Source organism: Neopsephotus bourkii, unplaced genomic scaffold (assembly GCF_033783945.1).
Source record: "Neopsephotus bourkii isolate Nb327-2 ecotype Australia unplaced genomic scaffold, CSIRO-AGI_Nbou_v1 NB_1792, whole genome shotgun sequence".
NCBI lineage: Eukaryota > Metazoa > Chordata > Aves > Psittaciformes > Psittacidae > Neopsephotus > Neopsephotus bourkii.
Genome location: NW_026902266.1, coordinates 2,811,492 through 2,824,572, shown reverse-complemented (window position 1 = coordinate 2,824,572; position 13,081 = coordinate 2,811,492). Strand labels below are relative to the sequence as shown.

The window sequence follows — 13,081 nt, the reverse complement described above, 5'->3', positions numbered from 1 at the left end:
GTTCTCCATTAACTTGTGTCTGTATTTTGAACATATAAATGATTTATACCTGAAAGTTACAGCTTTCAGGTAGTAAGTCTTTTTGCAAAGACCCTCAATCTTGCTGTACAATAAAGAAATTATTATCCATTTGTTTTATTTATCCACTGGGGGCTATAAAGCATTGCAATCTCACACAGTGCAGTAATCACACATCTCTGGTTCGTTCTCCTCTGCAGGGGAGGTCTGCATCTGCCTCATGGTCACAGCACGGCCACAGCATCTCCATGCATTCTCTAGATCCAGTCCACCACAGACAGCTGATGAGCTGAAATGAACATCAGTGAGCAGAAGCCAGAGCTACACCAAAGCTCATCACATGACTCATGCTGTGAAGAAAAGTGTTTCACCTGCATTCTCGGGAGAAAAAGCTGGAGGGGTCTGGCTATAATATGAGTTCCCACAGTCAGATGGACATGCTCTTCCTTTCTTCCCTTCACTCCTTCCCAACATATAATTCTTTGTTCTACAAGGTCATTGTAACCTAGCATAAACCTGGATAGCCACTTGGAAGGGTAGTCCCATGTTTCTTGTTCAATCTGATTGACTGTTCACTCCCTGCTCCCTTGTTCCGGCATTTCTGTAAGGACAGGGCCAGAGAATCAGGGCACTGATGCAGTTTACAACTAGTTTACAACTAGTTTACAACTAGTTTACAACTGATGCAGCTGTAAAGTAGTTCAAGGGAAAAAAAAAATCAACATCCATGGATATAACAGACATATTTCAAGGCCCAGGTGACTGGAAGCAGACCCAGGAAGCCAATATGACTGGGCCCCATGATCCAACTGCCATGTTCAGGGGTAGGCAAGGCATTCTTATGAGAACTCTTACCAGAGCTCGAGACGAAATCAGAATAGCAACCAAATCCAAACAAACCTGCAAAGTTTGTTCATAGCTGGATCCATTTGTAATAAACTGGCATCCACCAAGAAAAATGGGCCAGTGTTCCCTTTTACAAATTGTTTGTTGTAGTTTCTAAGGTAATAGGAGCTTAAGTGTAAGATTACAAGAGAGGAAAACAGTTAAATACCTCAGCATTTATTGCACAGTGAAAGTTTCATAGAAAAGATGCTATATAATGGAACCCTCAAGTCTAGCTTTTCTACAATAACAGGATTGCATCCTTGGCTGCTTTAAACCCTTTATTTTTCATGGCATCACTGACAGAGTCCTGTAAACCACAAGTCTCTTTAACAGCTTGTCTTGCTACCTATATAGCCATTTGTTCAAGTATAAAGGTTAAATTAAAAATAAATTAAAGCAACTGATGCATGAGTGTACCCAAAGCCTGATGAGGACATTGCTGAAGATGAGAAGATAACCAAGTGAGTGAACACTGACTTATGTGAACTCTGCTGCAGCAGGTTACTGGAAATCTTTATGTGGTAAACATCAAGAATTACTTTTCTTTCTGCCTCCATAGCTTGATCTGAGATCTCTGCAGAGGCCTCTGTCAAAAGACTCATTTTTAGCCTGATTTCCCAAGGAAAAGCTTCTGCAGTTATACTGTCTCTGTTGATGTTTCTGCCTATGGGTCCCCTTTCTTCCCTGTCCTTGCCAAAAAAAAGCGTGTTTAAGCTGTTGCCTAATTCCATCTAAATTTGTACAAAGGTAACTTCTGTGAAATGCAAAGCCAAATTGATGAAACAGATACTTATAAAGCTGTCACAGATAAAGTGGCAAGCATGTGCAGACGCTGTTTAATATACATATAAGAATCCACACAGCAGTGCCACATCGGGACAAATCCATAGGAAACCAGGCTTCACTTGTTCTGCTGATCACAGAAAAGAAAAAAAAAATAATTTATAATTGCATTAGCTCGTCCTTTAACAGGGAGAAGACCAGGGTAAATGACTTAGTGTTCAAAGGGAAATCAATGATCATAGAATATCAGAAGAAAGAGACTCCAGTCAAGACTCAAATTGCTGTTAGCAGACAATGAGCAGAGGGCTGCATGTAGTCCCCACTAGCTCATTAATAACCCTCTATTTGGGGCCTCATCCCAAGCTACAGAAGAAAGCCAAACTCACATTTCAAGTCCTAATGCGATTTATCATTCGTGTGTCCGCACTAGGAACCCCATGACTATATATTCAAGCAAGTCATTCTGAGCAGGGTTTGTGTCAGCAGGATTGATACCAGCAAGACAGTAGGACTGCTTCTTCCACCAAAAAGTCAGAATGAGACCAGTTTCAATCCACTGTGAAGCCACATCCTAAAGGTGGAGTTTCATACTGCAACAAGGCAGATAGAAGATTCAGCTCCCATTGAAAAGGCCATTCTGCTTCCCCCTTCTACATGTAGGCATTTTTCTACTGCCTTACTTCTGCAAACACTGGTGCCAGTTTGATTCAAGGAATTAAGCAAGCAGAAGTCTAGCACAGCAAATAAATTGAGGCTTTTTTTTTTTGGTTTAACTCCTTGAACTAGCTCACCATAGAGCCAGATCTTAGTGAAACTACATCCTAAACCAAAAGATGAACCAGCAGTAACTCATTGCAGAGATCTGCCAGAGTGTGCAGGTTTTGCAAAGAATCTGAAAACACTGCTCAGAGGTGTGAGCTGCCAGACTGATCCCATGAGGATGAGTTGTATTAACGCTGATCATCAGCAGCATATTTCTTCACTGACAACTCTTTCATTGGTGATGTTGGAATAGAGAGGGATTTCACAATTCCACTTCTTGAAAAGCTGTTCAACTTACCCTAGTGGTTCAGTTCCAGAATGCACACTAAGTAAGCCTCACAGCTCCTGGGCAGCTAAGGTGATCTCCCCATCTCCCAAAACTCCACTCCCAGCTGGGCACTTCTGACTAGTATGTGCTGATTTTGGCACTCGCTGGGACACTTCCATGAGCCAAATGAACTCAGAAAACCAGCAGACAAGCAGGTCCAAAGAATAGCAACTTCAGCACAAAGAAAGGGACAGAACAAGTAGCCACAAAGATAAAGCCACCCTTCAGTGCCCACAAGTCATTAGATGGGCTCGGCCACATGTTAAAGCAATATCTTTGGCTGACCAGCTCCAAGGGAGGGCATTTGAGAGAACAATGCTTGTTCTTCCACCATTTTCTGGTCCCTAAAATTAGTAAGCAAAAGGAAAAAAGATCAGAAGCCATCTAATTTCCACTGGAGGCAAAAAATTCCACAAGAAAAATTCTTTTCAAAAAATTATATGGCTAAAATATTACAGTTCGTCGTGGTTTAAACCCAGCCAATAACTCAGAACCACATAGCTGCTCACTCACTCCCCCCACTTCCTCCTCCCATGCTCCCAGAGGGATGGGGTGATGGGGAGCAGAATCGAAAGAATGTAACTCCCACGGGTTGAGATAAGAACAGTCCAGTAACTAAGGTATAACACAAAACCACTGCTGATACCATCAATAATAATAATGATAAGGGAAATAACAAAGGAAGAGAATACAACCGCTCACCACCCGCTGATTGATACCCAGTCCGACCCGAGCAGTGATTTAACCCTTCCAGGTAACTGCCCCCAGTTTATATACTGGGCCTGACGTGCTGTGGTATGGAATTCCTCTTTGGCTAGTTTGGGTCAGGTGTCCTGTCCCTGCTTCCTCCTGCTTCCCCCCCACCCTGGCAGAGCATGAGACTCAGAAAGTCCTTGGTCAGAGTAAACATTACTGAGCAGCAACTAAAAACATCAGTGTTATCAGCACTGCTCCCAGGCCCAAAGTCAAAAACGCAGCACTGCATGAGGTACTAAGAAGGAGAAAAAAGACTTCTACTGGTGAACCCAGGACACAGTTGTCTTGGTTTACCCTGTTTACCCTCATTATGTTTCCACTTCCTCTCAAAAAAAAATAAAAATAGTATAAATAAGTGAATACCAGCCTTGACTCAGCCCCACTTTCCTAATAACTGTGCTCACTTTCTCTCTTCTGGATTCACCCCACAGACATCAAACTATCAGTATCCAAACTTTCTCTCTTCCACTATAGATTAACCAAAGCTATTCAGTAGTTCAACAGAGCTATTCTCTGACCTGAGACAATCAACCATGCTTCACTTTGGTACCTTTTCTTTTTACCTGTTTAAGCCTTCCTTCCAAGTATTCTTTGACAGACTCTCAGAGAGCTGTATCCTTAGTCTTCTCCTTTTATCCTCCCACATTATCTCTGAGTTATCTCATCTGAAATACAAATACAACTAACATCTCTGCAGATGATTTACAGATCTGTGTCTTTCCCCAGAGCTATCTGTCTATCCAAACTCAAATCGTAGCCTTTCTCTCTTCTGTGGATGACTACCAGGAAGTTAAAGCTGAACAAAACTAGAACATGGTTCCTTCTCTTCACTAAAAGCCCTCTTATTACCTGCTTTGTGTGTATCATCACCAGTCTACCTACCACTCAAGCTTGTATGTCAACTCCCAGCTCTCACTGAAACCCCCAGGGTTTCACCCAGAGTACAACTAAATTTTAGGCTTCTTCTACATAGCTCTGCATTTCTCTAAGACAAAGTACTTTGATCCATCCGTGCAACTAAAACGCCCTTACTTTGACTCCTGCTTCCATACTTAAACTGCCCCAATATCTCTCCCTCCAGCATTAACCAACACAGCATGAAACAAAACAGACATCAACTACTGTAAATTCCATGGTCTGACAACAGAGCAAGGCTGACTGTGGGCCTCCTATTAATGATCAAATACACCACAGCCATCCAATGGAAGCCACTAATGCAATTTAACTCATTCTGCCAATTCAAATTTGTTCAGAAAAAAAAATGTTGACGGGATAATTTTGTACCCCAGCAGACATTAAAACCAGATCCGGTATTGTTAGTCCTTCCAGAGGCAGAACAACTCTGTACAGTGGGCAGAGGCTAATGTGAGAGCAATGTGACACCATAGCCATACCTGATCAAAATCAGTTTAATACTGCTGGGTGACTGGGCTATGCGCAGCCTGAGAATTAGCAACTAATTTGGCAACTAGGAACCACAAGCCAAGGTTGGTTACTCTGACCACATCACTTCTCTGAAGCATTCTGCTAGTTTCCTCTTCTGTGTTGCATCAAACATTATTTACTTAGCCTCTTTTCCAAGAGCATCTATAGAAAGTCACCACCCTGTTCATTATTTCCCATTTCCTTTATAGTTGTCTTCTCCGCTCTATTGCCCACTTGTTAAAAAACCAGTCAAAATATGATCGTGCTTTCCTTCATGATGCCTTTGAGGCATGGAGGAGACTAAGCATCCTACAGAATTAAGCTGCTCAAGCAGTCCAAACAGACCCTGGCTTACTCTGCCCATTGAGTCAGGCTCAATCCAATTTGGTTTGTGACATTCAGTCTCACCACAGCACCCCTTGTGCTACTATGTCAAACAGAACATAACCTGATGAAGTCCAATCTGTTTGGCTAAGTACTGTCTACACCTCAAGTCCACTCCAAGCTGCAGAAGGTTCCTATTAAAAGCAGAAAAAGATGCTTCATTGGTACTACTTCAGCATGACTCAGGCCAAGAGTGTGTGTGTTTTGAAGAGATTACAGCACTCTGGCATTATTAACACAGCAACACATCCCTTTCAAAGGAAAATGCTACCAGTATAGGTCATTATATTAATTTTCTTATATTCAAAATTAATTGAAGCAAAAGAATCAGAGACTGAAAAGAATGCTTACCAACACTTTTTATAAAAAAAAAACCAACCAAAACCCTGTATGGTCATGTGAGAAAATACTGCATTTAGCAGAACAGATCGGCAGCCTTCTATTACTTTTCTTTCAAATTCTGACAGCATATCATCTTCTTTCTGACTGCTTACAAATGTGATTTTAAAAATCCCCTCAGTTAAATCTTTCCTGAAAAACCCAAGACTGGGGGTTTAGGAAATATTTTTATTTCTATTTGTCCGTGTAAGTACACAGCTTTCCTAGAGACGGGATCCGGGACGTGTTAAAAAAGCACTGAAGATTTTATTGTGCTTCATTTCAAACAGAAGGCTCCTACACCTGTTTATTTCAACAAGGAAACCAAAGTTCTCCAATCTGAACAATACTTTAGGAAGGAAGAAAAAAAAAAGAACCACATGTAATAAAAGTGACAGCCACAGTGTTCAAGGCCAGGTTGGATGGGGCTGTGATCAACTCAGTCTAGTGGAAGGAAGAAGGGGGATTGGAACTAGATGATCTTTGCCATTCTTCCCAAACCATTCTATGATTTTATGATTCCGTAATGTATTTCTGGCCAGTTCTCAGATCATATATGGTGATGTGTGCTGCATGAAAATGAAAGAAGAAAATGGAATGCAAATTGCTGAAGACAGTTCAGAGTCTGCAGGTAGAAAAAGCAATGCCACTTACCTATGTTGGGAATTCAGAAGTGAGCAACAGTTTCAGTTATAATTGTAATGGTGCAGAATTTCATGGTATGAAAGCAGAAGAACTATAAAATGTGATTTTATACCAATGCAATTTACCTATGTCTGAAGCTAGGGTAATAAACACAAGTCATGATGGACAGGGTCTTCGCCTCCCTATACTGAAGCTTGCTAGACATGTTACATAGCAATATTTGGCCATCAGCAACTGTAACTAGTAAAAAAAATTCATATAGCTCAGACACAGAAAAGATTTAATTGTTCTTTGTTTTCACTTTATATTAACATTGTTGATTATCATCTAATAGAAAACAGAGCGTGTTTGGATATTCCTCTCAAATTATTAGTATACCTGTAATTAAGTTCTGATATTTATACCTATTAATATCACATAGAAAAAAAGTTATATGAAAAGTTGAAATGTAACAAGTGTTCTATGTCTTTTGTATTTTCTTACTTTTTTTTCCAATTTTCAATTGGAATTTAAATTTAAATTAATTTAAATTTTTATTTAATTGGAAAAGTTTCTCATTTGCTGTTATTACATCCTAGAAGTTAGCCTTGTAAACTAAAAAGCAGGGTTTATAGGATTCCACTTTCTTTCTGTAATCTTAACCAAGAAGAATGCCAAACCACTTAACTGACTCTCTATAATGCATTAATGTAACTTTCTACTGAAAAGCTGCCACTGAAACATGGCAACGGTCTAACAGTACTCAGTCATGTTGCTTACACCATGGTTTATGTCAGGAAGGTTTTTCTGCTTGTTTAAAGTTTGGAGACTCCTAATTCCCAGCAGGTGCAGTTTCACACAAAGAAGGTCAGGACTGTCAGGCTAATTCCCCACTTTCCAGAACTGTCTTCCCCAGGTACTGGTGCCAGTGGGGAAATACCGGCCTGAAAGTTTCAAGCTGCAGCTCCGTGACAACTCACCTTGTGTGCAGGGTATATGCACTCAGACACTGCAAGGAGAAACTGGGGGCTCCAGGCTGCACCTAATGGGTATCACTTTGAGTGACACTACATTTGTCTTTACATGTCATCTGGTATAACCTGTGAGGGACAGGGTCCCGTGAAAGACAAAAGATGATCTTCCACAAGCACAGCTTACGGTGTGTTAAAGCAGTGAAGGACAACACAGATCAGTTCCACCTGTTTAGCCAGTTGCCTTTTGGGGGTTTGTGGACACTGAAAGGTAAAACTCATCTGTATTTCCAACAGTCTCCTGAAGAAAAGGGGCAGCTCCCCTATTTTCAGTGTTAGTCGGGTGGGAGCAGGAGAGAAGAAGTAATAAAACCTTCATGAAAACTATCTTAAAGAGAAAAAACAATAAAAAATCTAAAGACACAATTTTTGGAACGCCCGCAGAAATCTCAGCATTTATGGCGGACAGACCACGCGCGCTTGGGTGTTTCCTCGTCCTCCCTCCGGTGACCTCCGAGCAGGGCCCGCGAGAATCCCCCGCACTCCCGGCGGGCCGGTACCGGCTCTTCAGAGTTCCTTTCCCATCACCTCGATCAGGGTACGCCGCCTGCGGCGGCACCTGCCCTCCCGCCACCGCCACCTCCCACAGGGCCGTTATCGGCAGCGGGCCCCTCAACCGGGCCACCCCCCTAGGTAGTGGCGGCGGGAAACGTCCTCCCTTAGGCCCTCGGGGCAGCAAATGTACCCGTCCCCCCCCGCGCAGACACTGAAGCGAGTTAAAAAGCGGCGGCGCCACGTTAGAGCCGGGCCAGCAGGCGCGGGCTGCAGTTGAGGATCAGCTGCTGAGGGGAGCGGGGAGGAGCCAGCGGGATCAGGAAGCGGCGGAGTGTCTAACACCTCTCTGCCATGGCTGGCTAAAGAAAAATCATCATAACCATAACAAGGGGGGAAGCGGGGGAGGGGAGGCGGCGGCAGGGGAAGGGGCGGCGGGGGAAGGAACGGCGGGGAGCGGCGCAGGCGGCAGCATGAAGAGGAGAGGCAGCCGGGGGGGCAGCATGCGGTCGGTGGTGGGGTTCCTGTCCCAGCGGGGCTTGGAGGGGGACCCCCTGCTCACCCAGGACTTCCAGCGGAGACGCCTGCGGGGCTGCAGGAACCTCTACAAGAAGGACCTCCTGGGCCACTTCGGCTGTGTCAATGCCATTGAATTCTCCAACAATGGAGGCCAGTGGCTGGTCTCAGGTAAAGCGAACGCTTCCCGTCCTTCACCCCCTCCCGCCATCCCCTCCCCAGGAAGAATCTTCCTCCTCGGCCGCCCCCCCGCTGCCCGGGGGGAGGGGAGGCGCGGCGCCGCTTAGAGTCGTTCCTCAAACCCGCCGGTGCCCGGGAATAGTATTTCCCAAGTAGAGATCTAAAATGGTTGACAGGTTTTAAATTCTACTGTTATTGAGAAGCCCTGGACAAAGTTTTTAGGAGAGTGTTTCCAGGGCGCCAGGGGCGGGAGCCGGGGGTGCCCTTTTATTTGATGGTTGCGTGTTTTGCCCCTTAGAAGGGGATTTTGCTGTTCTGAGGGGACACGACACGGCGACGGAGGGGATCACCCCCCGACAGGCACTGTCGGCGACGGTTGACATCTGTCCGCGCCGTGCCCCGGGCCTGCGCACCGGGGACTGGGAGGGTCAGCGGTGGCTGTCGGGGGGCGGGCGGCGGGACGGAGCTGACCCGAGGGAATGGGGGGGGGGGGGGGCACGGACGGGGGGCTGCTGTCCCTCCTGGCCTCGGGCGGGGAACCGGATCGGGTTAACTGAGGGCCTGGTCACTTTGGGACCATTCCTGCGTCTTGTGCTGCGGGAGGGGAATAGGGGTTTGTTCCTCCTTCCTCCCCTTGCAGGGCGCGTTTGAAGAAGGGGGGTACTTCCGTAGAGATGTTTTAGGGGTTCAGGTTCTCCCTGTTGCATGCCCGGGGCTGAGGGAGCCATGGCAGGGGGGATGCTGTCAGGTAGGAGGGAGGCGTGGGCTTGACATCAGCAGCGACACCGAGGACGGGGAAAGGCTCAGCATCCCTTCCTTCCAGCCGGGGAGGGGCTGTGGGGCTCGGTGGCAGGCTGCCTGCTTCCCCCCACCCGGCAGCGCTTGGCGCAGGTGCCGCTTCCTCCTTCTCCGCCTCCGGGCTCGGAGGGGCGGTGGGGGAAGGAGGCAACTTCAGGCCGCGGCCTGGCCCGGCTCTGCAGGCCGCGCTCTCCTCGGGCGGCTCTTAGCGACAGGCCGGGGAATCGAGGGCCTATCCCGCCCGCGGCGAGGCACAGCGCGGCGCCCCGAGTGCCGAGGGGCCGCTGGGCTACCCTCCCGCCCAGCCGGGGATCCTTGCGCTGCGCTGCGAGGGGCCTGAGCCCTTCGGGGCGGTGGGGAGGGGGGCTGGCAGCCCAAGAGGGGCTGCCCCTGCCTAGCTGCACCGGGGATTGCCAGGCTGTGTCGCGCCGTGCCCATTGCAGGACGCGGGCGGAGGGGTCGTGTCCCCGCCGCCCCACGCCCTCGGGGGAAGCGGGGTGGAGGGAACGGCCGCCTTTCCCCTGCCCGTACGCGGGCTGGGACTGCCGGCAGCTCTGTAACCCGGGGCCGGGTTGCCGCGGGGCCGGCCTGTTCCGTGTTGTGTGGGCCCTCGGGGAAATTGCAGAGCTCCTTGGCATAAGGCAGTGGCAGCTTTGTTGAGAGTGCTTTTTCCGCGTGCAGGAGGGTAATGGCCTGGTTAGCAGTTAGGGCGTGGAGAGTGGGCGAGAGGGTCTCGAGTTTGCTTGGCCACCCTCTGTTGGGCTGTAAGTAGCGACTGGGGCTACTAAGGAGGTAAGGGGTATGGCTGAGCAGGCTGCTTATTTTCCTTGCCGTGGTGTCTGGGAGAGGCGGGCTCTGTTGCACAAAACTATCTGTTGTAACACCAGAAATAATGGATTTCAATAAAAAGTTATTATGGGTGTTTTATTGCCTTTAAGCAGGGGCAGAATAAAAACACCACATAAACATAGAGTGGAAGCTGATAACACTGAGACCTTCCTAAATTTAAATTTCTTACCTGAAGAATCATAAAAGTGTAGGTCCAGTGGTTCCTAGAGTGTGTCCGTGAGGGATCTTGCTATTGTTGTCAGGGATTCCTTGTATGCACATGCAACTTTTGAGATGCACATCCATTATCTTGTGAATGTACATATACACGCATATACACATATGTGTGTGGAAGGGAACACTGATTTATGTCTTCTAAAGTTCCCAGATGTGCTAATGTTGGTATGCTGGTTTGTGCTGGTCCTTCTCCAGTAGTAAGCAGAGCGATGTATTTCCACTTAAAAAGTGCTACAGAGAGCTGAAGTGCATTTGCTGTTGTTTTTTTATTTTCCATAAGTAATGGGAAAACCATCAGTATTTTCTGTTCTTCTTGCTCAAGAACACTCAGGAGACACTTCAGGTCTTGCCGTATCATTGATGGACTTACTTATGTTGATGTCCATTCTATAGGTAGAAGCATCAAAGTTGAGGGCTGGAACGGACTTTTAAGAATTAATTCTGTCCAGTCTTTCTGAGTCAGGTAGGTGCAGCAAGGGAATGGAGGCAGATCTCCCATCAAGTGGGCATCTGAAGAAGTGTCGGTAAAAGGAAATCTTTTCAACTATGTCCAGTTTTCAATTTTATAACTTCTCATAAAGCTATAGAATGTTTACGGGGTAAGCTTTTTTCCCACATATAGGAGATATGTTGTTCTAGAGTTCTATTGTCCTAAATGTCATGAAATTACTAGGGAGCAAGTAAAAAAAACCCAAAAGAGGTGGGAAGAGGATGCTTAAGTTACATGTGTTAACAGTGCACAAATTTGAGATAATTAAGAGCAGACTACCTTAAGTCTGACCTTGTGTTGATGCTGTGAGAAAACGAAGTGGTGTAATTATGGTAGCTGTTCTAACAAAGTTTTACATTATCTGTGACCGTAAGATCTAGAATGCTTTATGTGACAGCAGCAGCAGGCAGGTGCTTTGTTCTTCAGCCAAGAATAAGAAAACATGAAACGTTTATGGAGGTTCTGTTAAATTTCATGTCATTATAAGCCTAGGCTTCATTAAAATTACACTCAAACCACTTTTTTTATTTTTCAGGTCATTCTTAATCCTGAAACTCTGAGAAATAGTAAAAGTAGGGGGAAAAAAAGTGAAAAGGAGTGCTCAGGTGAGAGATAAGGAAGGGTGTAAATTGCTTCTAATCTGAAGTTTCTAGAAGAGTTGCTTCAGACTCTTCCAAATGCAGATAAAGCCTTAGAATAGATGGCATGTGGGTCTCTCCTCCCTCAAAATAGTCAGTGTGCTGAGGTAAGGATGAGATGTTAGATGCTTCCATCTGCGCTTGTAGCAGCTAAGCAAGTTAACAGGGATACTGGAGTGTGTGAAAAGGGAGAGTGCAAGCAGTCTTTCTCAGTTGTTCAGTCTTAAGTAATATGTATATTCTTAACCTAGAGAAGTCTGCTTCAGCTAATTGACTTGTTAACAACTTAGACCTTGTTGGAGCTGTTTTAAATACAGCTGATGCAGTGCATTTGGAGTGGCTATACCGATGCTTAAATGCTAGCCTGCATTTCAACATGCTAGTGCTGTTTTCGTCAGTATTGGCTGAAATGCTTTCCTTAGGTATGTGTCCCACTTTTTTTTTTTTTTTTTGATGTGTCTTCCAGAAGCAAGTCTGTAAGACTACTGTTTCAGTAAACATTTCAAACTGCTTAAACAGGGTTTACATTACAGTTCCAGATAGTCTTCCTGTTAGGATTTTGGAAAGCATTTCAGTGTAGACAAGCCTCAGCAGGCCTTTTGAAAGAATGTTTGAAACTTTTTGGTATCTTCTTTAAATCTTGTATTGAAGATCACACATTTAAGAGCGAGTAATTTTGTTTCTAAACATGTTTTCAAGTAAAAAGTTGAGGTCAACAGGTTGGGTTGAGGGCCAGTTTGTAGACTTTTGCTGTACCTGTGTGGAACTCAACAGTGTCACTTTGGAGAGGGGAGGAGAGGCAGACACTAATGTTTTGGGGCAGGAGTGCTGGAAGAAGGGACAGCAATAAGGATAAGAATTAAAGAAAATTGAGAAAAATTAAAGGAGGAGGTGGGTACTTGAGAGAAGATGTAATGTGAGAAACAGAGAAGACCTATCTATAGAATTGACACAGGGAAAGAGGAAAGCTTAAAATAAAAGAAATACATAAGTGGGCTGAAATTAGTGAAAAGTAGCTTCTGGATGGAGTTGAAAGATTTTGTTGTTTTTATAACACTGTATACTAGGTGATGCTGTTTTCCTGTTAATAGTTTGAGAAACGTGTGACTTTTCCTGGCTGGAAATTAAATTCACCATGCAATGATATGCTACTGACTTCTTCCTTCAGATATGCCAGGCATCTCCTTTTGCAGTTTAAATTCTTAAAAATCATCATTACTTAGTCTGTGTAATAGGCTTTCTCCTATCCTCAAGTTTGGTGGGTATATTTTCCTATTTATTTATCTCACTGTCATTTTTTATGCCTGCTATCTCTTACAAACATAAGTATCTTTATCAGAACCTCCCACTTTTTTCCCGCTACTTTAAACTGCGCTTTCAAGATAGCTTCTGGGAAGTACTGTAATCTGAGACTTACTTAATCCATGCATGTTTTTTTCCCATACCAGATAATGCCAAAATTAATAGCTCTTCCATGATCATAAATTTGTAGGGATGCAACAAAGTACTGGAAATTCATGTGTCA

At 45.1% G+C, this 13,081-nt stretch overlaps 1 protein-coding gene and 1 long non-coding RNA gene across 2 annotated transcripts in view; one reads left to right on the top strand and one right to left on the bottom strand.

The window, feature by feature from the left end:
- Positions 1–5,050: 5,050 nt before the first annotated feature.
- On the bottom strand, positions 5,051–6,702 carry LOC133206472 (uncharacterized). The gene is made up of 2 exons (XR_009723786.1): positions 6,493–6,702; positions 5,051–5,478 (listed from the first exon to the last, which is right to left on the bottom strand). It is a non-coding gene; the product is annotated as an uncharacterized LOC133206472 (long non-coding RNA).
- A 1,593-nt stretch (positions 6,703–8,295) lies between these two features.
- The window catches only part of DCAF5 (DDB1 and CUL4 associated factor 5), a 72,290-nt gene continuing 67,504 nt past the window's right edge, over positions 8,296–13,081 (top strand). The window contains exon 1 of the mRNA XM_061380267.1: positions 8,296–8,556. Coding sequence (XP_061236251.1) covers positions 8,343–8,556 — 214 coding nt within the window. The 5' untranslated portion in view covers positions 8,296–8,342. The remainder of the gene's footprint in view (positions 8,557–13,081) is intronic.